This window comes from Nansenia antarctica (assembly GCF_963989245.1).
Source record: "Nansenia antarctica genome assembly, chromosome: 1".
In the NCBI taxonomy this organism is placed as follows: domain Eukaryota; kingdom Metazoa; phylum Chordata; class Actinopteri; order Argentiniformes; family Microstomatidae; genus Nansenia; species Nansenia antarctica.
The window spans coordinates 86,888,160-86,915,047 of record NC_137674.1 but is presented as its reverse complement, the minus strand read 5'-3'; the positions used below and the strand labels follow the sequence as shown (position 1 = coordinate 86,915,047).

General features: G+C 46.4%; 1 protein-coding gene across 1 annotated transcript in view; it reads right to left on the bottom strand.

Moving 5' to 3' along the window:
- Positions 1-26,888, bottom strand: part of nectin1b (nectin cell adhesion molecule 1b) — a gene marked incomplete at both ends in the record, with an annotated part of 203,156 nt that overhangs the window by 12,821 nt on the left and 163,447 nt on the right. The window contains one exon of the mRNA XM_080526767.1: positions 20,340-20,490. Within this exon, the coding sequence (XP_080382893.1) occupies positions 20,340-20,490 (151 nt within the window). The remainder of the gene's footprint in view (positions 1-20,339; positions 20,491-26,888) is intronic.

Sequence of the window (26,888 nt, the reverse complement as noted above, 5' to 3'; positions counted from 1 at the left end):
CAGCTTTGACCTTGTGGAAAGTTCCTGTTTAAGCAAGACAATCACAGCCGTGCTGATATGCAGTATAACATCGCGACCTCGAGTGTGATATTGCTTTTATACAACAGTTCTACAGCGCAATTTATTTGTTAACAGTAATAAGCGACAACAGATTATGATTTGTTTGTTTATTTAATCATTTATTTTGGCTCCATCAACAAAAAATAGTTCCGCAACTGGACTGTTGCCTAGTAACCTGAACACAAACATCTGCAGGCTAGCTACTTTGTATTAACGGTCATTTCGGAGTGATACATATAGTTAAAAGTCCCAGTGCTCTTATACTGTATATCAGCACTTATGGAATGCCTCTTGTCCAATCAAATTATTTGGTCGGAACTGACTGTTGTATAATATTCACTAAGGAGCTGGAGATAATGCATGCAGGTACACAGCTCTGCGTTTGTACCCAGCTTCATCATCAGCTTTGATCACAACTGATATGGTGTCAGATTATGACAGATCACATCTGACTGCTAACATGTTTGAGCAAAGAGATTTTTCCTTTGTAGCAATTACACAGAGACATCCCTTTTGTTAGGCTGTTGTTCCTCCCCATGTGTTTCATTAATAGCCAGGGACGTGCACAAGGAGAGAAATAGGGCAACAACACCTCACACGTTCCAACAATCTCTCAACACAAGCAATCATCCGTTTTCTTTGAGGCTGATGAATCTTAGTCAGATGGAGAGGTTGAGGCTGATGAATCTTAGTCAGATGGAGAGGTTGAGGCTGATGAATCTTAGTCAGATGGAGAGGTGGTAAATATGTTTCTGCACATAGCAGAAGGTTCGCTGGGTAATGAAATGCTGGGATCCATTTGTTCTGTGATTTTGATGGGAACATTCACATTTAAACACTAAAAAAATCACTTAAGATTTAGCAATCTGCTAGTGCATTGTAATATACTCTTCTGCAATGTTTAGGATCATTAGGATCAAGCATTGTTTTTTCAAGAAATGTGCATTATGACAGTTTGATGCAATTATAGAACATGTGTTAACACTAGAACTGCCATTACCATTACTGTGAGTAAAGAAGAATGTTATATCTTTGCACTCGAGCAAATTTCAGGACCCTCCTTTCATGACTTTTCCTAGATATGTGCATTCTGCCACCCAGTATCCTTACATTTTCAACATCCCACCAGGATAAGCTAATATAAAGCTATTTTGCAGTTTTTCTATGTAGGAAGCAGGCCAATTTACAAGCGGCCAACTAGTGGTCGTTGTGTGCAAGAAGCAGCTTCCCATTGTAAAGACTATGGTCATTTGACCCCCGAGGCGGCTCTTATAGTAGGTAAAAAGGCACGGCTGTTCTAGTGTTATCACTGTGCAAACAGAGCATTGGTGAAACATGAAACACAACAGGAAACTACATTCATGGACCTACTGTGCCCGGTTTTGGTGTCAAATAGTTTTTGTTAGTTTGTATGAGTTTGTTAGTTTGTTTGTATGCCTATTTATAATCTATCAATGTCAAATCATTCGTGCAGATGGACAACACACAATGCGTATGGTTCAATCACACGCTGTTGATGTTGGACTCCAAACTTAGTCTAACCGCACAGGTCCAACCCAAGTGTTCTGGGGTCTTTAGATGTGTCCTCCTTTTCACATGAAGCATCAATGCCCTCCCCCCCAAGCCCTCTCTTGTCATTGCTTTATTTAGTTTTGTTTATTTTTGTGCTATTTTTGTGATCACTTTGCAGCCTCGAGAGAATGAGAGAAAAATAGCCTGAGAGAGATGTCCCTGAGTAACAGACAACAGCATCAAGCCAATGCATTCTCAAACCCTCAAAGTAACACTAACCAAACACACACACACACACACACACACACACACACACACACACACACACAGATAGTGAATTGGCATGGTTTTATTTCATCGTATGTGTTTATAAATGCAAAAAGTGAAGGCAGCACATTATGGAATTTCGGGGTCAGCTACGACAGTATTTTACTTCATAAACACAACTAAGTTAGTTAGTACATGTCAAGGCTACCTATGGTTGGATGTGTATTTATAGAGATAGCAGGAAGGATTTTTGTGTGTGTGTGTGTGTGGGGGGGGTAGGAATCTAGGATGATGATAACAGGCAGAAACAGTCAGTCAGAGATCCCATCATCCTGCTTCAAAGGAAGACAACGAAAGACAACTACATCATTAAGAGACCTTTTCCTCAAGAGAAAAAAGAAACAGTCTTTGATCTAGTCTGTTTTTGTTTCATGTTAACCTTCTTTTTTGTTTTGTTTTTTTGTTTAAGTGATGTCATTATTGATCCAGTCAGTGGATTGGCCTTTTCCCGTCTGGAATGTGTGATTCTGAGAGACAGTGAACCTGCATGAATATTGTATGGAGCGTTTTGTCTTCTCTTAGCTCTATTCGGTTGTTAAGTTATTATTACTACTGCGGCATTTCGAAGAGAGCGCCTCAGCCAACGTTGGACCCGGAAACACGTCACGACTTAACAACCGAATACTCCCTCCCGACAGCTATTTATGCTATTTATCCAGTCCAACCGACCAAATGCTTTTTTCCCGGCCCAGTGTGATCAAAAGTAGCCCATTCGGCGGTAACCCGCCCCATCTGGCAACCCTGACTGCTGGCTGCAGGCAGTGTATACAGGGTTCCTACACGTTTCAACAAGTCAAATTTAAGACCTTTTTTAGACCTCTTTGAATAGAATTTTAGACCTATCCGTGACACCATATGATAGCTTTTTGTCATCCTCGAGGTGATGAAATTAGGGATTTCACTGCCATACAGACAAAAAAGGAAGCGAATTGGCATTTTTGGGGGTTCCAGCTTGATTCATTTCTGCGTAAATAGATGCGGTTGGACTGATTTCCTTGCAGGATCTAATTTTTAGACTGAATAACTGTATATAATAAATGTAAGACCTTTTTAGGCCTTGTTGGATTGCTGGATTTTAGACTAAGGCTTTTTAAGCCCAGCGCGGGAACCCTGTGCGGCCGTTGGTTTGGTGATACAAACATGAATGAAAGCTGACAGGCACCTCAGGTCTCTGGAGAACACAAAGCCTTGGGCACAGAAGCACAAGTTACACTCAGGCTGCACATGTCTTCCTCGGTCTGGCCACTACAAAAGGCTCAGGCAGCTTAAGGGGGGAGATTTAGTGGAAATAAAGTGGAAGAAAACATATCTAATCCTGAAAATGAAAAGAGCAATCTGCTAAGAGAGTTTACAAAAAAAAGAAAATTACTTTTAGGCTGTGCATTGACAAAGGAGGGCTTGTTATCAGGGATTTGGCTGAAGAGATTTCCGGGGAATGGAAAATTATTCAAGTAAGATGTCTCTGTTTAGTTTGACAGACAGACGGATGTATGTGCTGTGAGCGTATCACTGGAAGCTGTGGGATTATGGAGACAGTGTCGACGGAGACGCCGTGGCCCTCCCAGCGCACAGCTGTGTGGAGAGGTGGAGCTGATCCTCTGGTGCTCCCATTGATTTCTCTTGATCTCAATCTGATTTGACAATTTAAATGCTAATGATACTTTTAATTGCGTGATGGGGATGAATGCAATCTGATCTTTTTGGAAGCCAATTACCTTCATGCATTGTTTGGTTCCAATCTTTTTCAGAGTGGACCCGGGATTGCTTTTGCAGTCCTCAAGCACCTAATGTGTTCGGTATGGTGGTATTGACCAAAGAGAATGTAACATTAAATCTAGAATAAATTCTGATTCTGATTGAATACTTTTTTGTATCATTAAAAGAATAACAGTTACAACAACCATAAAGCCTCCATAATAATAATCTGGCTAATTAGCTCAGGTAATACCTTGCTAGGTAATAATGTTAGCTATAGCTATCTGACGCAGTGACTAACACTGACAGATATTGATAGCTGACAGCAGCACTCTAGAGGGGGAGTGGTTGGGGGCGGGGTTAACCAGCTGTTGTTACCGCCCATTACCTGGCTGTGCAGAAGTGTGAAAAGCTCCAGATCTTTGAGGGACCTTTTCTCTGCTTAGTGATTTCAGGTGTAGCAACTTTCAAATACTCATGTCGTCTTCAATTTGTTTCCGATTTCAATGCATGATACATCATTTGAAAGCTTACAATATCTAGTTTAAGCACATGTAAACAACTGAAAAATTACTTTGCCTACTGGTTGCTCTTTTCACTAGTGCTGTCACATTTCATGATCAGAAATATTAATTTCGTATAGAGTACACCACTTTTGTACATGTTCAAAGTCAATCACAATTAGGATACAAAACATTATACACAGGATACAACACATTATACACAGGATACACTACAATAGGTGTATCAGTTAGGTTTGTTTAATCACATCATTAAGCAATAAGCACTGCATTGACCCATACTGTACTGATCACAGACTCATTAACACACTGCATTGACCCATACAGTACTGATCACAGACTCATTAACACACTGCATTGACCCATACTGTACTGATCACAGACTCATTAACACAGTGTACCATTCTGATCCACACTCAACACTACAATGTTCCATGTGGAATGATCTTAGAGACAGTCAAGATACAATCATACTTCAACCACGGTTTACATCTAATTGTCCCGAACCAACATCAATAACCAATCATCACCTTGTTATGATCTCAGCACAGCCTGCTGAAAAGCATCGGTGTTTACTCGGTAAATGTAATGGTATTTCAAGTAAAACTCTAAATTAAAAATATGCTGTATTTTTCAGTGAGCGAATAAATGTATTTTCCTACAAATGAATATATGTCAGCTTCCTCAAGGTAATCTTAAAAGACGAGTATATTTCCCTGCTTGTGTTGTGACCTCTGAGTCACAACAGAAGACTATTACATTCTGCATGTGGTTTAATCTCAAACGCTGTCAGAAGACTTGACATCAGACAATATTTCGAGTACTGACTGTTTGCAACTGTCAATAGAGAGACGGCGCTTTTTTCTCTGGAGGAATGTGAATTGAATTGATTCATCCAGTTGCATTTTGCAGTGCTTTTCAGCATTTTGCGAATCATACATCACGTCGCAGAGAGAGAGGAGGCAGAGCGATTAACACATTATACTGGCAACACTAGTTTTGACAACAGCCATCTATTCTGATCTGATACTGTGAGAATTCAGCCTCCGAAAGGACTGTGATGTATAGGATTCACCGATTATATATTGGTATTGTGATGTCACAATAATGGCAAACACAGGCATGACCGGTGGCTGTGACGAGGTCAAGCATGTTTTAAAACGCTGCAGGCTTGATACAACAGCTTAGCAACATGCAGAATGAAATAAGATGGCACATCGTGAGCTTAGAATGATAAGGTTCTATCTCCATTTAGGGTAGTTCAGAGATATTGAGCGTCAAAGTTTTTACATTCCATTATGTTTTGTGAGATGGAACCTTTGTATTGTATTAATTACTAACAAAAAAAATGTCAACATTTAAAAAAATAATACCACACAGGCATTAATAAACACCTAATGGATCAGATTATGTTTAAAAAAAAAAACTCAATTTTGACCAAATATTTAGATAGAACCTTATAATTCTAACGTCACGAAATGTCTATTCGTTTATTTAAAAGGGACAATGGACAGTCATTGACACTCCCTGAATTAGCTGGGTAGCTAAATTACATCAGCAGTCCCTGAGCAGGTAAATCCATAGGGGAAATACGGCCTCAGATGTTTATAATATAAACATAATTACTCTCTTTCCACCCTCACATCAAACACTCATATACAACTACATTTGATTAATCTCTTATTATAGTCCAGAACAAATCCAAGACTTCCACTTTTCTTTTATCAGCAATAATTAATGCATTACCACAAGCGTTTACATACAGTTGTTCAACATTTAAGAAATAAAATGTTCTTGTTATTCTTATACTACAACAGTGACAAGCTGCGACCAACAGACAATGAATACAAATATTCACCTGGAAAAATAAATACAATGTCTTTTTATATCACATTTAATTCCATGTAGCGTCTCTTTATAACGCCCAGCACATGAATGCAGACAAACAACACTGCAACACCTTGACGTGCATACCTGACTACATGCAAACAGAGACCAGGGGAGACAGGAGGTAGATACAGGTAGATACAGAGACAAGGAGAGACAGGAGGTAGATACAGCTAGATACAGGTAGATACAGGTGGTAGACTGACCACTGTTACTGAAGGAAATGCTTACAAATACAACTAAGATATGCATTGCAATTATAAGACACATAAGCGCTTACTCAAAATAAATATTTGATATGTTCTACTTATCTTTTTCAATAAATACATTGATAGCCTATTCCTATTTCTTCTTATCTAAGAAGCTGATTAGAGTGTACTTCATTTGACAGATCCATAAACCTGACATGAAGGTATTTGTATCCCAAGACAAATGCATCTCTTTACTTTAAAGGAGTTAGGACATGAAATCTCGCGATTTCGAGTAGAAAATGCGATTTACAATTGAGCTGTTTGTTTCACACTAGCCATTGTTACAAGCTAGCTTCTATTGCGAAATTGGCTATCCAGGCGATTGAGATACAATCCCGAGGATATCAAGTGAATGATTTTCCTGCTTTCAGTAACAAGCTACGATTTAACAACAGAGTTGCCTGACAGGTGACTGGAAGTCTGTCCCTGACTTCAAAGTCTGGTGAGTGGCATGACTCATCGATCATGAAGATACTGTGCCCTGTAGTGGGGGGAGTTAGGGCATTATAAGGGCTGTTTGGTTCAGATTCTTCCAAAAGCACTGATACATTTTTAATGGGCGCCAAGATTGGCGTCCCATGGGGCGGCCATATTGGCAAAATCCAATATGGCTGCTGCCAAAATAACTAAAAGGGCTAGAATAATAAATTATACCACTTTTTAGGGGTTTTCTGGGTTGTGCAATCTGATTCTGATGTTATTTTTCAATGATATGAGGTCAAGTTTACCCCTCAAATTAGCATAAAGGTCATTTTGGGGTCAAATCCAGCTGTGGTTGGTGTGCCACCTGTATATTGTATTGTTTTGGTCCTGAGAAGCTCAGCTGGTTAGTCAGGCTACACCCTAACTGTCCCTCCTGAGACCTCGACATCCCCTCCACCCCCCTGTACAGTTTCTATACTGTAAACAAAATAACTACATTTGTAATTCTTTCTTATTCTGGCATCGTGACTGCCAATGGCCCCTGGCCCGAGTAAAGATGACTTTCTCCTGCTATGACCTGATGGTCAGATGATTCAGTTACTTTGTCAAATGTATTTGTTGTAAGTCGCTTTGGATAAAGACGTCTGCTAAATGCCAAACATGTAAATGTTAAAGTTGTAAAAACATAGCGTTAGCAACGCCAGGGTTGTTGGTTTGATACACATTACTACAGTATATACTAACATTTTATTGTATATACACTCACTTTACTATAAGTCACTTTTGGATAAAATGGCATAGTATTATTATCATCTTTTCAATAAGAGCAATGAGACTGCACCGTCTATCTTGATTTCACAAGTCTGCTCTCATTGTGTCCTTATTTTAAGCTATAACATTGTGTAGGTAAATGTTTGCCTTTTATATATTTGAATAATATGTTTATACAGTGTATGTTCATTAACCCTAACCCTATGTTCATTAACCCTAACCCTATTTTCATTAACCCTAACCCTAGGTCATTAACCCTAACCCTAGGTCATTAACCCTAACCCCAAGTTCATTAACCCTAACCCTAGGTCATTTACAATGGTGTGCTCAAGTATGTCACCTGCAGGCCACCGTTACATGCAGGCAACAACATGGAGGAACCAGAGGGGGAAGAGCAGAGACTTGAGGGGGGAGAGCAGGGGACTGAGGGGGGAGGGCAGAGACTTGAGGGGGGAGAGCAGGCGAGGGGGAGGGGGTGAGGGGGGGCAGGTGCCTCTACTTTCCTTGTGGGGGACTCTGGCTTCTCTGGAGCCTGTGTCACACAACTATCAGCCACAGCAGCCACAGCAATGCTGAGGGGGGGAGTGGGAAACAGAGAGCAGTTACTTTGGCAGACGAGTGAAAGTGAAAAAGAGAGATTGATTAGCAGGGAGGGAGGGAGAGAGAGTCAGAAAGCAAAGGGCAAGGTGAGCATGTATGTGATTCATTCATTCGTCTTTAAAAGGCATTCCTGGCTGGGAGGGTTAGGAACGCAGTGTCTCCTGGTAGGGAGATGAAGCTACCATAGAACATTGGGACAAGTTTGTTAGTTTGGCAGATACTCCAAATATCGTTGATGGTAATATCAGCTATTTCATATATAAACTCCTCAAAAAAAGTTCGGAAACGTTATTTCGGTCGATTTTTCCTCCCCTTTAATAATGCCAATTGGTATTGTATTTTATATCGTTGGAAAGCCTGATTAGTCACCTTTACAACGAGGTACAACTTGTAAGGATCATGCATTCGTGGAATGAGTAACACAGCTAAATGTGTGGGTAGCGGTCCCAAAAAATGTGCAGAAAAAAAGGGGAGGAATAATCGACCGAAATAACGTTTCCAAACTTTTTTTTAGGAGTTTATATCAATAGGGGGCCCCAAATAAGCATCTTAATCTCATCAGGTAAGTTGATTATGGACTGCTGTGCTTCCACAGATGTGATGCACCCCCACATCTGTTCTCTGGGTGATTATGTCCAGAGGGTACAGACCTGTACCGACCTGGGGGATTCCCATGAGCCAATGGCAGACCGGGAGAGCATAGCATCATGGTAACCATAGAAACTAGATCTCACTGGCAGGTGTTCTAGACAAAAGCAATTAGTATGATATTCCTTGCATCTCCCACTCTATTGGTTCCAATACATAATAATAATAATAATAATAATAATAATAATAATAATAATAATAATAACAACTTTCATTTGTATAGTGCTTTTCCTGCAAACGTTGCAGCTCAAAGTGCTCCAATCATTATATAATCATAATTTAATTATTTAGTCATTTAAAGGCAATATTAAAAAGATGGGTTTTTAGTCTTGACTTGAACATATTTGCGGAGGTTGCATCCCTAATGTAAACTGGCAGTGGTTTACTGTGCATGTGTGCTTGCAGAGATGGGGAACACTTTATGTGAGGTAATCTCATCTCTTGGATGTGTTACAGCTACTTAGCTGGCCCTTCAATGTTGTAAACAGGCTAATAACCACAGTGATCACTATAAAAAGAAATTATGAAAAAACTGTACTGATGATGACTGCAGCTAAACTGGGACATGTATTTTTATTATTTATAATTATTGGGATTCAACAAAAATGCAAAGGCCAAACAGTTCTGCCATCCCATCAGCTGCATCAGTGACATGGTGGAGGAACATAGTCGTGCTGATGTCATCAGTCATGCAGGTTAGCTAGCTAATATCTGTCGGTTGTACTGAGGTCAGATGTATTTGGAAAGTGAATGGTGTTGTGTATGTGTTACGGTACATGTGGGAAATACGGTACATGTGGGAAAACTAGGGTTAGGTGCTAGGGTGCTAGGGTTAGGGTTAGGATTAGTGTTATGAAGGCCCACAATTTAGAGCCAGTTAGTTTCCCCAAATCAGCCCTATTTTGCCCCTGTTATTTCCTTAATTATTTTCCATACTATTCATGTACGTTTTCATGAAGGTGTATGTATTGTTATTGTAATTGTATAAGTTCTGTCTTAGATTTGTTCAGTATTGTGCAAGCGCCAGATTAGTGGGCGTGGTTTTGATTGGCGTACGTGACTTGATGTATGTTCGGTTGGTATCTATAGCTACGGAGGTGGTCTGTGCGTTAGAGTGAAGATGAATGAGAAGTTACTCCTGTCAGTCACAAAGTCGACCAAGTATAGCTGAATTCAGCCTCGTCAAGGTGAACTCATTACTGTGTACTGTGTGATGCTGTCTAGGAGACCTGCCTTTAACATCGACTGTTAATAGTAAATCACTAGCTACCCGCATCACCGCGGGAGTTCGGAGTTTAGTGAGTTAACAGCGCTAGCCCAGTTTAGCTGTGTCACCGTTAGCCAGCCTTGCTAGCCGCCGGCTGCTAACGTTGGCGCATAGCGAGACCAAAGCCAAACAAAGCCGTCGCCTCCGAGGTGGATTGCGACCGACCGCTAACACCACCGGAGCTGACCGTGGACCACCGGACCTGAACCATTCACACCTCGTCGTTTACTACGAAGACGCCCCTTTCCCTTCAAATTGCAACGTCACTCCCCCCCCTTATCTGCTGCCTTCCTCGAATCACATACGAGCTCCAACCAGGCCTCAACGCGCTCATTTTCAGTCCGGGACTCTAAGCCTTTTCAGGCCAGGTACTGTGTGTGAGTGAGTGAGTGAGTGTGTGTGTGGCCGGCGGGGAGGGAGTATATTGGGATGTATATATAATTTGTATAAATAAATGTGTTTGTTTATATTTGATACATTGCTGTGTGTTTAGTTGTCTGTATTGTTTAGTTTAACAGCAAATCTAGTATTGGGTTTAAGTATTGTCTTATAGTGTGATTAACTGAGTTATAGCTTGTATTATAATATATGGTATATATACAACTGTGATATGCTAGTCTAAAGGGTTGCTGGCGCCCCCTGCCTCTATCCTCCTACACTGCCGATTTAGCTCAGAGTTAGTTAGATAACCAGCCCTTCCTAAATTCTACAGTCCTTTAGCTACTCCCTGGTTACAATTGGTCCTTCGAGCCGGATAGGTTGTGTAGTGATAGCATGGCTGAGCGCAGCCAACCAGACAAGACAGTTACCCCCCCTTCTCCGCCCCCTGAGCCAGAGCCACGACCACAGAGAGTCCCGCGGTTGCCTCAGAGGTTACAAGAGTATGAGCTTGAGCTCGAAAGCTCACTGAGTGGTAGTGAGGAGCGCACTCCACGGGATACAGTGGTCGGAGAGGCCGAGGTGTCCGCCGGCGCGCGGGTGGCTAGCACCGAGACAGCCATCAAAGAGCACCAGCCTGAGGATGAGATGGCAGAACAGCAGGGTTTTGCCGTAGAAACGGAAGAGCAGGAAGGAGAGGCCGGTCTGACAGCGCCTGCGGGCGGAAGAGGGAGGGCCTCAGCCTTAACGATCTGCCTCCCAGTACGGCGCGCTCGAGACCTAGCTCCTGCCGTTCAGTGGCTTCCTCCCGGTCCAGGGTTTCCGTGGGCAGTTCTGCCTCTGGGACGGATAGCATGCACTCCAGAGGGAGTAGTGCCGCGCTGTCAGAATGTATGCGCCAACAGGCCGAGATGGCGTTAGAGCGGGAACGCCTCCAGTTCGAGCGTGAACGCCTCCAGATGGAAGGAGCGGAACGTGCGGCGGAGAGACAGCGCCAGGAGGCGTTAGAGAGGGAACGCATCCAGTTCGAGCGCGAGCGCATCCAGATGGAGGGGGCGGAACGCGCGGCGGAGAGGCAGCGCCAGGAGGCGCTAGAACGTGAACGCCTCCAGATGGAGCGCGACCGCCTCCAGATGGAGAGAGAGCAACTGCACGCGGAGAAGATGGAGGAAGTGATGCAGACCATGCGCGACGTGTGCATCAGCAGAGCTCCGTCGGCCCGTAGCTCCAGAGCATCATCCGCACGGCCCTCTCGAGTGCCATCTCCTGAACCCCCCGCCGATGGCTCCATGACCCCCGCCATGACTGTCCAACTACAGGCCCAGCTGACCACCTTGAAGGAAGAGGACCAGGGACCCGACCGCTACGCGGCCCAGAGGGAGCCAGCGTCGCTGCCCGGGAGGGGAGCCATTCCCCAAGAGCGTAGCACACCCCTAGGTCCTCCAGTGAACCAAAAGGCATGCAGGCCGGACACCCAGACCGTCACTCCAGCCCCGATCATCCACTACAGGATGTTTCCCCAGGTGGAGGGACCCAAGTTCCCCTTCTTCAAGGACGAGGACAGGAGCCAGTATGTGGAACTACGCATCTGCCTAGACACGCTCTTGGACGACTCCTGCTCAGAGTCCTACAAATATGCGATTCTCCTTCAGCATGTGAGGAACCCCAGAGCCCACAACATGGTTCTGGCCCATGCCTCCGCACCGACACCTTACACCAGAGCGCTCGCCGACTTGGATGCCCGCTACGGTCGTCCCTGGAACCACGCCCTTGCTGAACTGCAAGCCCTCGAACAGCAGGCCCCCATCAAGGATGAACGGGCGCTGGATGACTTCGCGCTCCGCGTGCACACCTTGGTTGGAATGCTGAAGACGCAGGGCCCAGCTGGCGCCAGCGAGATCAACAGCACCTCCAACGTAGAGCGGCTGCTCCGCAAGATCCCACGCTTCCGGCAGGAGAGGTTCCGGCGACAGCAGCGCGTTCGTAACCCCGGGAAGTTGGGTCTGAGCATGGCTGCCTTCGCGGAGTTCCTACTGGAGGAAGTGCATGACACCAACGTAGACGCCATGGGTTACGCTGAGCCGAAGAAGGAGAGGGAGAAGGGAGACCGCTGGGACAGGCCGAGCTCGAACAGAGGACGCCCAGTAGGAGTGCTGCACACGGAGGAGGAGCCTCGGAGAGAGAGGAAAGCCCGACCTGAGGGAAAGGATTCCTCTCAACCCCCTCAAAAGGGACGGAGAGGTCCACCGCCATGTCCGTACTGCACCAGCGAGCACTGGTTCAATGAGTGCAGTGACTTCAACAACCTGAGTACCGAGGCCAAGCAGAGGTGGCTCGAGGAGAACAAGAGGTGCTGGAACTGTGGGCGCGACCATCTGGCTAAGAACTGCACCTTGAGGAGAAAGTGCAACCGCTGTGAGGAGGTCCACCTCAACATCCTACACGAGGTCTCCCTCGCCAGGTCCACGGAGGGCACCAGAAGCCCTAGGTCCGGTAGCGCACCGGAAGAGGAAACACCTGTCTACTACCTAGACCCAACCCAGAGCAGCGGCTCCAAGGTCCTACTGAAGGTGGTGAAGGTCCGACTTCACCACAACAACGCTGTGTACGACACGTACGCCGTTCTAGACGACGGGTCGGAACGGACCATCCTTCTCCAGGAGGCAGTGCGCCAGTTGGGGCTCCAAGGGACTGAGGAGAAGCTGACTCTGCGCATGATACGTCGCGACCTTAAAGAGGTCACCGGGGCGAGAATCAACTTCTCTATCTCCCCGGCGGGGCGGCCGTCGGACAGATATCGGCTTCAGAATGTCTTCACCGCAGACCAGCTAGCGCTCTCCCGCTACGACTACCCCCTGGAGAGATTACGCGCAAGATATTCCCACCTACGGCGAGTAGACCTACATCCGATAGAAGGAGCGGAGCCAACCCTTCTCATCGGCTCGGACAACGCTGCACTGATCGTGTCGCTCCGTCCTCCGCTGAGAGGACCACGAGGCTGCCCGATGGCTGTTAAGACTGCGCTTGGGTGGGCCCTCCAAGGCGCTACCGAGTGGAGAGATAGAGACGGGAGAGCTACGTCATCCCTCCATGTCCGAACCGAAGAAGTGCAGACCATCAACTGCCTTCACACCAGTGTGGACTCCATGAATGCGGCGCTACTAGACAACGTCCAGAAGCTGTGGACGCTAGACGTTGCGCCCTACAAGAATGAGAAGCTCTACGTACGGTCAAAGGAGGACGTCTACGCCATAGACCTCCTTAAAGCAAAGACAGTGCGTATCGAAGTCCAGGGCGTGAAGAGATACGTCACACCACTACTCCGAAGAGAACCCATGCCAGAGTTTCGAGTATCCCCTCGAACCGTCCTACAGTGTCTGACCAGCACTGAGAAGCGTATGAGGAAGGACGAGGTCCTTGCTGCTTCTTACAGAACGGAGATGAAGAAACTGACGGAGTCCGGTCTGGTGAAGAAGCTTGAGCCAGCCGAGGCGAACCAGAGTGCCGAGTCTTGGTACCTCCCGCACCACAATGTTCACCACAACGGGAAGAACCGAGTGGTCTTCAACTGTAGCTACCAGGTGGGGAAGCTCAACCTCAACCACTATCTTCTCCCTGGTCCAACCTTGACCCCAGCCCTCTTGGGAGTTCTGGTGCGATTCCGTCAGCAGCCGATCGCAGTCAGTGGTGACATTAAGCGAATGTTTCACCAGGTCAGGATGTTGGAGGAAGACAAGCCACTCATGAGGTTTCTCTGGAGAGAGGACCCGAGCGACCCCGACCCCTCTATCTACCAGTGGGAGGTGCTACCCTTCGGGACAACCTGCAGCCCCTGTTGCGCCACCTATGCGCTACAGACTCACGCCGCGCAGGAGACGGCACCTCCTGGAGTGTTTGACGCCGTCCATAAGAGCTTTTACGTGGACAACTGCCTCCACAGTTCGAAGACAGCCACGGAAGCCCGCCAGCTAGTCCAGGACCTGCGTGCTCATCTCCAGGAGGGTGGATTTGAGATCTGCCAGTGGGCCAGCAACGACCCGCAAGTCATCAGAGACCTCCCGGAGGAGGCCACCTCGACCAGCAGCGAGGCTTGGGTCTCTCACTCACCAGATGATGCTCAGGAGATGACGCTCGGACTTATCTGGCAGTTCCAGACCGACACTCTACGCTATCGCAATAAGCCTGCCAAGCCCCAACGCGTCACGATGAGAACGATATACAGCACTCTAGCGAGCCAGTACGACCCACTGGGATATATCGCTCCCTTCACGACGATGGCCAAGGTGCTTGTCCGGGAGCTGTGGGCCCAAGAACGAGGATGGGACGATCCTCTGCCTCGTCACCTAGAAGAGAAGTGGAAGGCCTGGGAGCAGGAACTTCCCACTCTCCAGCACATCAAGCTGCAGCGGAGCTACTTCCCTCCCTCCACGGACCTAGAGAGGAGTGTCATCACGCTACATGTATTCTGCGACGCCTCGGAGATGGCGTACGGGTCCGTGGCATACGTCAGAGCGGCAGAGCTTGGAGGTGAAGTCCACGTCTCGTTTGTCCTGGCACGTTCCCGAGTGGCGCCGAAAAAGCAACAGTCCATCCCAAGACTGGAGCTGTGTGCTGCCCTGAACGGCGCGCAACTGGGAAGGTTCCTGCTCGACGAGCTCCAGCTACCTCTGATGAGCGTCACCATGTGGTCAGACTCAACTACCGTCCTCCAGTGGTTGAAGTCCAGCTCATGTCGGTATAAGGTGTTCGTGGGCACCCGAGTCGCAGAGATTCTGGAGTTGACTGAGGTGAACTGCTGGCGTTATGTAGACACCAAGAGGAACCCTGCTGACGTCATCACGAGAGGGGCAACTCTCCAGGATCTGGCTGAGCCCCACCTGTATCACACGGGACCAGACTTCCTACAGGAGCGGGAGTCAGAGTGGCCAGCCACGCCGGCGTTAGCAGAAGACAGAGAGGACAAAGAGCTGCGTAAGACGTTGTTCTGCGGAGCCACCCAGGTCGTAGACCCTGAGACTACTCCGGGAGAGGAGTGTGAGACGCTCGAAGAGCTGCAGAAGAGGATGTTCTGCTCCAAGGCCGGTCTACCCCTAGATACTACGCTCAGCGCCGAAGATTACACCGCGGCGGAGCTCCTGGTGCTGCAGAGTGCCCAACAGGATGCCTTCTCCCGAGAGCTGGAGTGTCTCGAGAAAGGGAAGCCGATCCCCTCGGACAGTAGACTCCGCGGCTTAGCTCCAGAGCTCGACGGTGTTCTCATTCGCGTGGGTGGCAGACTGCGCCGCGCTCAAGATCTAGACCTAGACACGAAGCATCCCATCGTGCTTCCCACTAAGCATCAGGTCACCAGATTGGTCATCAAGCACCATGATGACAAAGTGCAGCACGCGGGTGGAGAGCGTGTCTTCGCGGAGGTACGACGGAGATTCTGGATACTCCATGGACGGGAGGCGGTACGGAGATATCAAAGGTCCTGCTCGGACTGCCAGAGGTGGCGAGCCACGCCGCCGCAGCCCATGATGTCCGATCTGCCCGAGGACCGGCTGCGACTGAGACAGGCTCCGTTCCACTCTACTGGGGTCGACTGTTTCGGGCCACTCCTAGTCCGAAACCGGCGAGCCTCCGAAAAGCGGTGGGGCATCATCTACACGTGCCTGACGACGAGAGCAATGCACCTTGAAGTTCTGCACCAGCTCACAAGCGACAGCTTCCTCATGTCCTTCAAGAGGTTCACCTCCAGGCGAGGGACCCCTAAGACCCTCCGGTCGGACAGAGGCACCAACTTCGTCGGTGGTGAGGCCGAGCTGAGGGCGAGCTACGCTGCGATGACTGAGGAGGCCCGTGACAGACTCGCCTCCCAGCAAGTGAAGTTTGAGTTCAACCCCCCAAATGCTCCACACTTCGGGGGAGCCTGGGAGCGGGAGATTCGCTCAGTAAAGAACGTCCTACGTACCATTCTCGGACAGAAGGTGCCTACCGATGAGGTGCTCGAGACTGTACTAGCAGAGATTGAGGGCATCTTGAACTCCCGGCCCCTAGGCTATACCTCCAGTGATGTAGCAGATCTGGATCCCATTACGCCCAACTTCTTGCTGATGGGGCGGCGAGACTCTGCACTGCCTCAGGTAGTCTACGACCCTGCAGAGCTCACCGGAAGAAGATGGTGGAGGCACAGCCAGGTGCTCGCGGACCAGTTTTGGAGGCAGTTCATACTGCACTACCTGCCGACCCTGCAAGTCAGGCAGAAGTGGACGAGGGAGAGAGACAACTTGTCCGAAGGTGCCGTGGTACTGGTGATCGACCAGTCCCTTCCACGCGCCGCCTGGCAGACAGGCAGAGTGACCAAGGTCCTGCCGGGTCCGGATGGAAGGGTGCGGACGGCCATCGTGGACGTTGGTGGTCGCACTTACACCCGACCTGTGGCACGCCTGATTGAGCTCCCTCAAATTACAAAGGACACTATCACCTCATACCTCACGCTGCTAGAGCAGCCTAGCCAGTGTGCCTTCCATAGTTAAATGAAACCGAGGGTTTCATGGGGCGGCTGTTATGAAGGCCCACAATTTAGAGCCAGTTAGTTTCCCCAAATCAGCCCTATTTTGCCCCTGTTATTTCCTTAATTATTTTCCATACTATTCATGTACGTTTTCATGAAGGTGTATGTATTGTTATTGTAATTGTATAAGTTCTGTCTTAGATTTGTTCAGTATTGTGCAAGCGCCAGATTAGTGGGCGTGGTTTTGATTGGCGTACGTGACTTGATGTATGTTCGGTTGGTATCTATAGCTACGGAGGTGGTCTGTGCGTTAGAGTGAAGATGAATGAGAAGTTACTCCTGTCAGTCACAAAGTCGACCAAGTATAGCTGAATTCAGCCTCGTCAAGGTGAACTCATTACTGTGTACTGTGTGATGCTGTCTAGGAGACCTGCCTTTAACATCGACTGTTAATAGTAAATCACTAGCTACCCGCATCACCGCGGGAGTTCGGAGTTTAGTGAGTTAACAGCGCTAGCCCAGTTTAGCTGTGTCACCGTTAGCCAGCCTTGCTAGCCGCCGGCTGCTAACGTTGGCGCATAGCGAGACCAAAGCCAAACAAAGCCGTCGCCTCCGAGGTGGATTGCGACCGACCGCTAACACCACCGGAGCTGACCGTGGACCACCGGACCTGAACCATTCACACCTCGTCGTTTACTACGAAGACGCCCCTTTCCCTTCAAATTGCAACGTCACTCCCCCCCCTTATCTGCTGCCTTCCTCGAATCACATACGAGCTCCAACCAGGCCTCAACGCGCTCATTTTCAGTCCGGGACTCTAAGCCTTTTCAGGCCAGGTACTGTGTGTGAGTGAGTGAGTGAGTGTGTGTGTGGCCGGCGGGGAGGGAGTATATTGGGATGTATATATAATTTGTATAAATAAATGTGTTTGTTTATATTTGATACATTGCTGTGTGTTTAGTTGTCTGTATTGTTTAGTTTAACAGCAAATCTAGTATTGGGTTTAAGTATTGTCTTATAGTGTGATTAACTGAGTTATAGCTTGTATTATAATATATGATATATATACAACTGTGATATGCTAGTCTAAAGGGTTGCTGGCGCCCCCTGCCTCTATCCTCCTACACTGCCGATTTAGCTCAGAGTTAGTTAGATAACCAGCCCTTCCTAAATTCTACAGTCCTTTAGCTACTCCCTGGTTACAATTAGGGTTAGGGTTAGACATGCCAGCATGTACCAAGTCGACGTAGCACCTAACCCTAACCCTAGTTTTCCCACATGTACCGTAACATATGCATTAAAACTGCTAGCTATCACTGTGTTCCTCAGAGCTGCGTGTGTGTTGAATGATGCATGAGGGGTTCCCTCGTGTGTGTGTGTGTGTGTGTGTGTGTGTGTGTGTGTGTGTGTGTTGCTTTACTGCACCCATGCATAGGAAAGCCAACACCCATCTCCTTTGTCTGGCAGGAAGCTCAAAAAAGGTACAGTTGTGAACCTCCACTTCTACCCACTACTACCCACTACCATCTCATAACATATATACCCACTACTACCCACTACTACCCACTACCATCTCATAACATAAATACCCACTATTACCCACTACTACCCACTACTACCCACTACCATCTCATAACATATATACCCACTACTACCCACTACTACCCACTACCATCTCGTAACATAAATACCCACTATTACCCACTACTACCCACTACCATCTCATAACATATATACCCACTACTACCCACTACCATCTCATAACATAAATACCCACTACTATCCACTACTACCGACTACTACCCACTACCATCTCATAACATATATACCCACTACTACCCACTACTACCCACTACCATCTCATAACATGTATACCCACTACCATCTCATAACATGTATACCCACTACCATCTCATAACATATATACCCACTACTACCCACTACCATCTCATAACATGTATACCCACTACCATCTCATAACATATATACCCACTACTACCCACTACCATCTCATAACATGTATACCCACTACCATCTCATAACATGTATACCCACTACCATCTCATAACATGTATACCCACTACCATCTCATAACATGTATACCCACTACCATCTCATAACATATATACCCACTACCATCTCATAACATGCATACTCACTACCATCTCATAACATGCATACTCACTACTACCCACTACCATCTCATAACATATATACCCACTACCATCTCATAACATATATACCCACTACCATCTCATAACATGTATACCCACTACCATCTCATAACATATATACCCACTACCATCTCATAACATACAGTATATACCCACTACCATCTCATAACATGTATACCCACTACCATCTCATAACATGTATACCCACTACCATCTCATAACATATACGCCACATCTCAGGATCGACTGGGCTTCCCGAAGTCTGTTCACTGTGACAGAACGTTTCTTTTTTTCCAGAGATTTGCTGTTTCTTCTACAAAGTCCTATCTATGAAAGCAAAGTCCTATCTATGAAAGATGTATATAGTTGTTCCCCTTTAAGGTAATGGAGTAACCGTCATTGACTACTGTGTATGGTCTATTGAAGAATCTGAAATCTGAGAGAGCTTTGTTTTGCCATCATATTTTTCATAGGTTAATATAATATAACCTTGTGGTGACTGACCTGCATGCGAGGCAGGCAACCTGTTCCATTACCTTGACTAAAATAACCCTCCCATTATATATGATAATGTTTTTTTATGAGGTAAAACAGACAACGAACACCAAACTTCACTGGTCATTCACAGTGTCACTTTAAGGCACAGGCTACACGGCTACGCCGGATTTAACTGAAACGGCGATGATCTGATATCGTTCGCACCTCACGGCTACACGACTCCGCCGAAATCGTGAGCTGAGACGGTGACGAGACGATAACGCTGGGAGGGTGTTTGTTTCCGTATCGTTTTTGGAGTCGTGTGGCCAGAGTTCGAAATTGCGTTTCGTCAGCGTTTTGTCGTCGTGTAGCCTAGGCCTAATACAATGAGTGAACCTGAAAAATAGAGGATCTCAGTTTCTGCGTTTCCACGCAGGCATACCTGTGGCTACGCTAACGGGTGAGTCCCTATTACCCTGATTAAGCTGACTAGTTCTGACAGTTTAGGATGCTGTTTGCCTATAAACCTCATGAACCACATGACTTAGGGTGGTGAAAGCATTACAGAAACCCTAGCCCCTGGTACTCACGGGTCATTATAACCTTATCTCTGGTACTCACGGGTCATTATAACCCTATCCCTGGTACTCACGGGTCATTATAACCCTAGCCTTTGGTACTCACAGCTAACCCTGACCCTAGGTACTCAACCCCTGGTACTCACAGGTCATTATGACCCTAGCCCCTGGTACTCACAGGTCATTATAACCCTAGCCCCTGGTACTCACAGGTCATTATAACCCTAAACGTTGGTACTCACGGGTCATTATGACCCTAGCCTTTAGTACTCACAGGTCGTTGTCTGTGTCGGTGCGGGGGGTCTTCTGTTGTCTCCGGTAGATCATGAACACGGTGGCGGCCACAGCGGTGATGATCCCCGCAACCACGACCCCCCCCAGGACCCCCACCACCCCGCCCGGAGGACCCTGGGGCAGCGGCTTCTCTGTGGACCAGAGAGAGGAGGAGAAGGTTAGAACATCTCTACTCAGACAAGACCAGGAGGTTAGAACATCTCTTTTCTGTGGACCAGAGAGAGGAGGAGGAGGAGGTTAGAACATATCTCCTCAGACAAGTGAGGAGGTTAGAACTAGAACATCTCTTCTCTGTGGACCAGAGATGAGGAAGAGGTTAGAACATCTCTTCTCAGACAAGTGATGGTAAATGGACTGCACTAATATATATATATATATAAACTCCTCAAAAAAAGTTCAGAAACGTTATTTCGGTCAATTATTCCTCCCCTTTAATGATACCAATTGGTATTGTATTTTATAATGTTGGAAAGCCTGATTAGTCACCTTTACAACGAGGTACAACTTGTAAGGATCATGCATTCATGGAATGAGCAACACAGCTAAATGTGTGGGTAGCGGCCCAAAAATATTATATTATATTATACTATATTCTTCTGCTGGTATTCACTCTCGTTTTGAGTTGCTTGGTGGATTGGATGATTGCACTCTCCCACAGTAATAAGGAAAAAACAACACATATTGGCCATTTTTCCACTTTATTCATTTTACACTGTCAGGGACCTCAGTAGCGTGTGGAAGATCCATACGCAGTCACAACAGCTTGCCACCTCCTCCTCATGCTGGTCATTCCTCAAGCAGGATTTGCCGCAAGTCAGCCAACATGGTTGCGTTGGTCACTCTGGCACGTACAGCACGCCCAAGCTGATCCCACAAGTGTTCAATTGGGTTGAGGTCTGGATTCACGGCAGGCCATTCCATCCTCTCCACTCCCAAATTCTGGAGGTACTCTGTGATTATCCTGGCTCTGTGGGGGCAAGCGTTGTTATTCTGGAGGATGGAGTTAGGTCCCAGATTCTGGAGATATGGGATCGCCACTGGCCCCAGAATATCATTCCTGTCAATTAGGTGCCATTCGGGTGCCAGTCACACACCTGTGACTGACATACACCTGCCAGCACTTGAAGCTCAAAACGAGAGTGAATACCAACAGAAGAATATTGCAGGGGATTTTGGCACATTTTTTTGGGCCGCTACCCACACGTTTAGCAGTGTAACTCATTCCACAAATGCATTATCCTTACAAGTTGTACCTCGTTGTAAAGGTGACTAATCAATATCCAACGATATAAAATACAATACCAATTGGTATTATTAAAGGGGAGGAAGAATCGACTGAAACTTTTTTTGAGGGGTTTATATTTAACCAAAGCGCTTTACAACGGCCTCTCATTCATCCATTCACACACACATTCACACACCAATGGCGGCAAGCTACCATGCAAGGCTCCGGCCCGCTCACTGGGAGCAATTTGGGGTTCAGTGTCTTGCCCAAGGACACTTCGACATGTGGCCAGCCGGGGCTCGAACCGCCGATCTGCCTCCTGTGCCACAGCCGCCCCTAGAACATGTCTTCTCAGACAAGTGAGGGTATTACTAGAATGACATACAATTAATTATAGATTCCCATCTATAAAGCAGGAAGTAAATGTATATACGTTCCATTAAACACATTCAGTACACACGTCTTCACAAAGCCTGAAGTCACACTGACTGATGTGTGCGTTTCTGCATAGATATCACCTGTCCTCTCACACCTTGAGTCTAAGGCTTCACCACCTCATAGACCTTATAGACCTCATATGCCCCGAGTCTTATAGACCTCATATGCCCCGAGTCGTATAGACCTCATATGCCCCGAGTCGTATAGACCTCATATGCCCCGAGGCTTAGACCTTATAGACCTCATATGCCCCAAGCCTTATAGACCTTATAGACCTCATATGCCCCAAGCCTTATACGCCTTATAGACCTCATATGCCCCAAGTTGACCTCTGATGAGATGTCACGGCACTGGTTGCCTTGATTGCCGACTATCTTACTTATGTTAAACGGAGCTGTGATTCTTCAAAACACCACATACCACACACACATACACACATACACGCACACATACATACACTCACACACACACACGCAACGTAAACAGAAAAATGAGCAGCAGTTGTTTTTCTTAATTTTTGGGATAAGAACACATTTTCCTCCATTCCTTGGCAGTATATGAATGTGACACTGTAGGCCCCGGCAGCTGTGTAGAGTTTATTATATCTCCTCCACTGGTGGAAAAAACAGCACAATTTGGCAAGGACATAAAAACCTACTGCACTCTCAAGGGTATAGTAACACTATTGCATTGTAAGTGTTCGCCAGCAGGGGGTAATCATGCAATAAAACTAAATGTGCCTGAACAGAACTCATATCACTGTCAAACTTTTGGAAAGCAATAGGCTTGTGTCTGAATGCTAAACTCATCCTATTGATTTATACATTTTTAAATAGGAGGATTGGACTATTATGATACAGCAATCTCCCCACTAAATTGAACCTAATTTGGATTGAAAGCCTACACTAAAAGGGAAGGTTTTTAAGTGTGTCAAACTTAACATGGGGCCAGTGGCACATGGGGCTTTTGAGGTAGGGTGAAATAAAAAGTTTTATTTGGAAACAGTTTTGATAGGCTACCCCCTTTCAATGAATAATTGGTTTCATGAATGCCAAGAAATTCCCTACTACGTGAAATTACTTTTAGATAGAAACTGTTTATGATTATGTTTTCAATTTAATTCCATTCAACTTTATTGGCCATGTGCAGTGCACTAGGAACATGACTTGGTATTCTCCATGCTGAACAAGCTACAGTACATACAACAACAAGACCACAACACAACAATACTCAAGACAAAATATGCAGTACCAATATGAGTGAATAAACATACTGTACAGCTTAGTGCAAGAACGTCATGTAAAGTGCAATGATCAGGAGTTACTGAGGAGGGCTGTGGCTTTGGGGAATAAACTGTTCAAGTGTTGTGATGTTTTTGACCTGGTGGCCCTGTACCGCTGTCCAGAAGGGAGTCATTCAAACAAGCTGTGAGCTGCATGTGAGGGGTCAGCCACAATCTAGCGTACGTCAATCAGCCACAATCTTGCGTACGTCTCTTCAGTGATAAACTTTGCTTTAAGATCACCTCTGACCATTACTTTACATCAGAGTCCATCAAGAATGAAAGATTACATGAACTAATGATAATGTGTTCAATGCACTTGGGATCCAGTATAGAACTGACTGAAAACATCCGTCCTCTCCACAGTAATGAGTAAAACATGATGATGTAAACTCATATTGAATGAATGAATCGTTTAACGACCACACGACCAAGGTCGGTGGAATTTGTTGTCGGTACAGATGGAAAAAACTCAATACAGCAGTGTCGAATAGGCCTACATCAAACATACACACATTACACACGACTATCACAATTGGCAATGTACACACATAACCATAAGACAACATCATAGTCATGCTCAGGGATATAGAAAAATTGTATTTCATTCATTAGGATATTAAGAAAACATAGATATTTGTGTGTTCAGACACAACAGATAAAATGTGACACGGTCTGGTGAAAAGGTCTGCATGTCGGCAATTATCAAGTCATGCAAATTACCAAAAAACTAAATGTGTTTTCTGTTTTTTTTTCGTATTACAAATGTTTAAGTGTTGAAGAGCCTGAATATAACAAACAGTTTGAGGATCACTAAATACTTGAATTGGATTCACTGTCTGGTCTGCCGTAGGCTACTGGGTTAGTGATACATGGCTTGTAAACAAACTTCAAAAGCGAGGACTGTGTGATCATCTAATTATGCGTAGTCGTGTTTTTAGCATGTTGATGTTCTATCAGCTTGTTGTGATCAAAACATGCAGTCAGATGTTCATAGATCTGTAAGGATGCTGGGTGGTAGAACACACATATCTAGGAAACGTCACAAGTTCAAAGGAGGAGTCCTGAAATTTGATCGAGTGTAAAGATATAAACATTTCTTTTACTCACAGGGGTCAAATGACCCCACCCATGGCTGTTCTAGTGTTAATGACCCCACCCATGGCTGTTCTACTGTTAATGTCCCCACCCATGGCTGTTCTAGTGTTAAAGACCCCACCCATGGCTGTTCTAGTGTTAATGACCCCACCCATGGCTGTTCTAGTGTTAATGACCCCACCCATGGCTGTTCTAGTGTTAATGATCCAAACTCCCATGGCTGTTCTAGTGTTAATGACCCCACCCATGGCTGTTGTAGTGTTAATGACCCAAACACCCATGGCTGTTCGAACGTGTGAAGCGACTGGAGCTAAGCTCCAACCAGGAAGGAACGTGACCGATTCCTACGGTTGTTGGTGCCCAGTTGTGCTTTGTCTCTTGTCTCTGCCCAGCTCTGAAAGCCCTGTGTCCCACAGGTTTCCCTGCCGTGTGTGGATCTCCTGCCTGATCCCTCCTCCCTTGGCGGCTGACCAGGGCCGAGCCTATAGCGGGAGGAAGTGGCGTCCCAATCACTTGTGGGGATTAAGCTACAGACATCCCCCATAGCCAAGGGAGGGAAGTCCCTCCGCCCCCATTAGGAGCTGTGGTTGGGGAGGGTACGGGAGACCATGTACATGTTTTTATAACCACCTGCCCTGGTCTTCTGTGTGGGGAGCAGAGAGAGGTCTTTATCTGTGTTGGGTGGAGTTAAAGAGAGATCCTTAAATATGTGCTCCTTATTCAACTAGCTCAAGAGCCCCCATAGATTAAAAGTTCATGATCGTGGCCTGGGGTGGTCCAGTGGTCTAGCACCGTGGTCTACAGTGCACACATATGCCCATGTCGGCATGGGTTCTAATCCGGCCCATACCCTGCTGACATGCCCTCTCTCTCTCCCTTCTTCTCCTTACTGTCCTGTCTGTCTTCACTGTATCCACGTAAGTCCACGATACTGTTTGAGGAAGCTGTGTGTACCTTCGACCCAGTAGCCTCTGCATTAGGGTTCCACGGTCAGTAGATGCAGCCATGTTTAGACTAGCCAGTGGGCCAAACAAGGACGTCAGTACCTGGTGTGAGGTGACACTGCCAACACTCACCTTCCTTCCCCTCTTTAGAGAAACCTATCTTCAGCCGCCCTGATGTCTCTGTCATTATCCCCCCCCCCGGTCCTGACACCTCACCCCCCCGGTCTCTCCCAGGGGGCCGTGCGGTCCTGACAGGACACAGCCCTTCCCTCCCAGGGGTTCGTTCTCAGACAGACCCTGTCTGCTCCGCTGAGTCTCTCCACAATGACGGATCCTCTCAGGACTACTTCACGTAAGACTGCACAATAGCAGGGCACGATGCACCCGCTTTGTACCCGACACACACCGCCCGCCTCAGTGTCAGCGATTACATGTCAGTCCCCATCAGATTGCTTTGTGTCCCACGTCTGCTGTTGGTCTGATTCCCTCTGTTTTGGTATTTAAAAGTCGTGTCATGAATAAATGAAACTCCCTCCCTCTTTCTCATAATGCATTTCCATATAAGACCTAATACCGTCTAATACTGTATTATTACTGTGCTTTTTCACGAGCCGCCGCTCCCCGCCTCAGGAACTCTCTCTCCCTCAACCACTCAGAGACTCACCCTCACTCTCCACTTTTAAATACCACCTCAAAACCTACCTGTTCTCCCATGCATACAACCTCCCCGACCCCTAACCATCTCCCCTAACCCTGCCACCTCCTTCCCTCCCCCCCTGGACATTGCTGTGTTAATTGTTCCCTGTGCCTGTTCGTTAACTCTGTGTTCTATGTGCTCATGTTATCTGTTGCTTGTTGTTTCTGTGTTTTCTGTTTTTCCCATATTGTCAGTGTCCTTTGAGCCCCAGAAAAGCACTATATAAATACAATGAATTATTATTACTATTACCGACTGGCTTTGAAAGGGTCTAAGCATGAACCTTGCTGTACCGTGGCAATGGATAAGGTGGGAGACCCCTGTGGCTCTCATCTCAATGGACAGCAGAAGCCGATAGGTCTGATTACCATGGACATGATGCAAGCGGCAAACACAATACTCTATTGTGTAACAAGAACACACAGAGGAGTGGACTAGAACATAATTTGCCTGTTATGAAGCCTCAGGCACACAGCAATACAGGATTTTGGATTTTCTCCTTTCCCAAAAAACACAAAGAGGGTTGTTTTGAGCATGTGTTGGTCATCAGAATGCCTTGTCATACTGTAGCTATGAATAGGGAGAAAGACCACACACTGCTTATTTTTTACATTTAGATCAAAGGCTATTATTGTTATAGAAACATATTTGACTAACTAAGGTTCTCACATGAAAGTCCGAATCAGGACCCGGAGCAAGTGGATGAGTTTGCAGCATTGTTGCATAAATTATTTCTCTGATTTGCGTTCTCACAGCCCTTCGTGTAAACAAAGTAACATACGCAATCGAAGCAACAGACGTGGTAGTTGATTGGTCAGAAAAATTGAAAATTGCCCGTTCGTCCC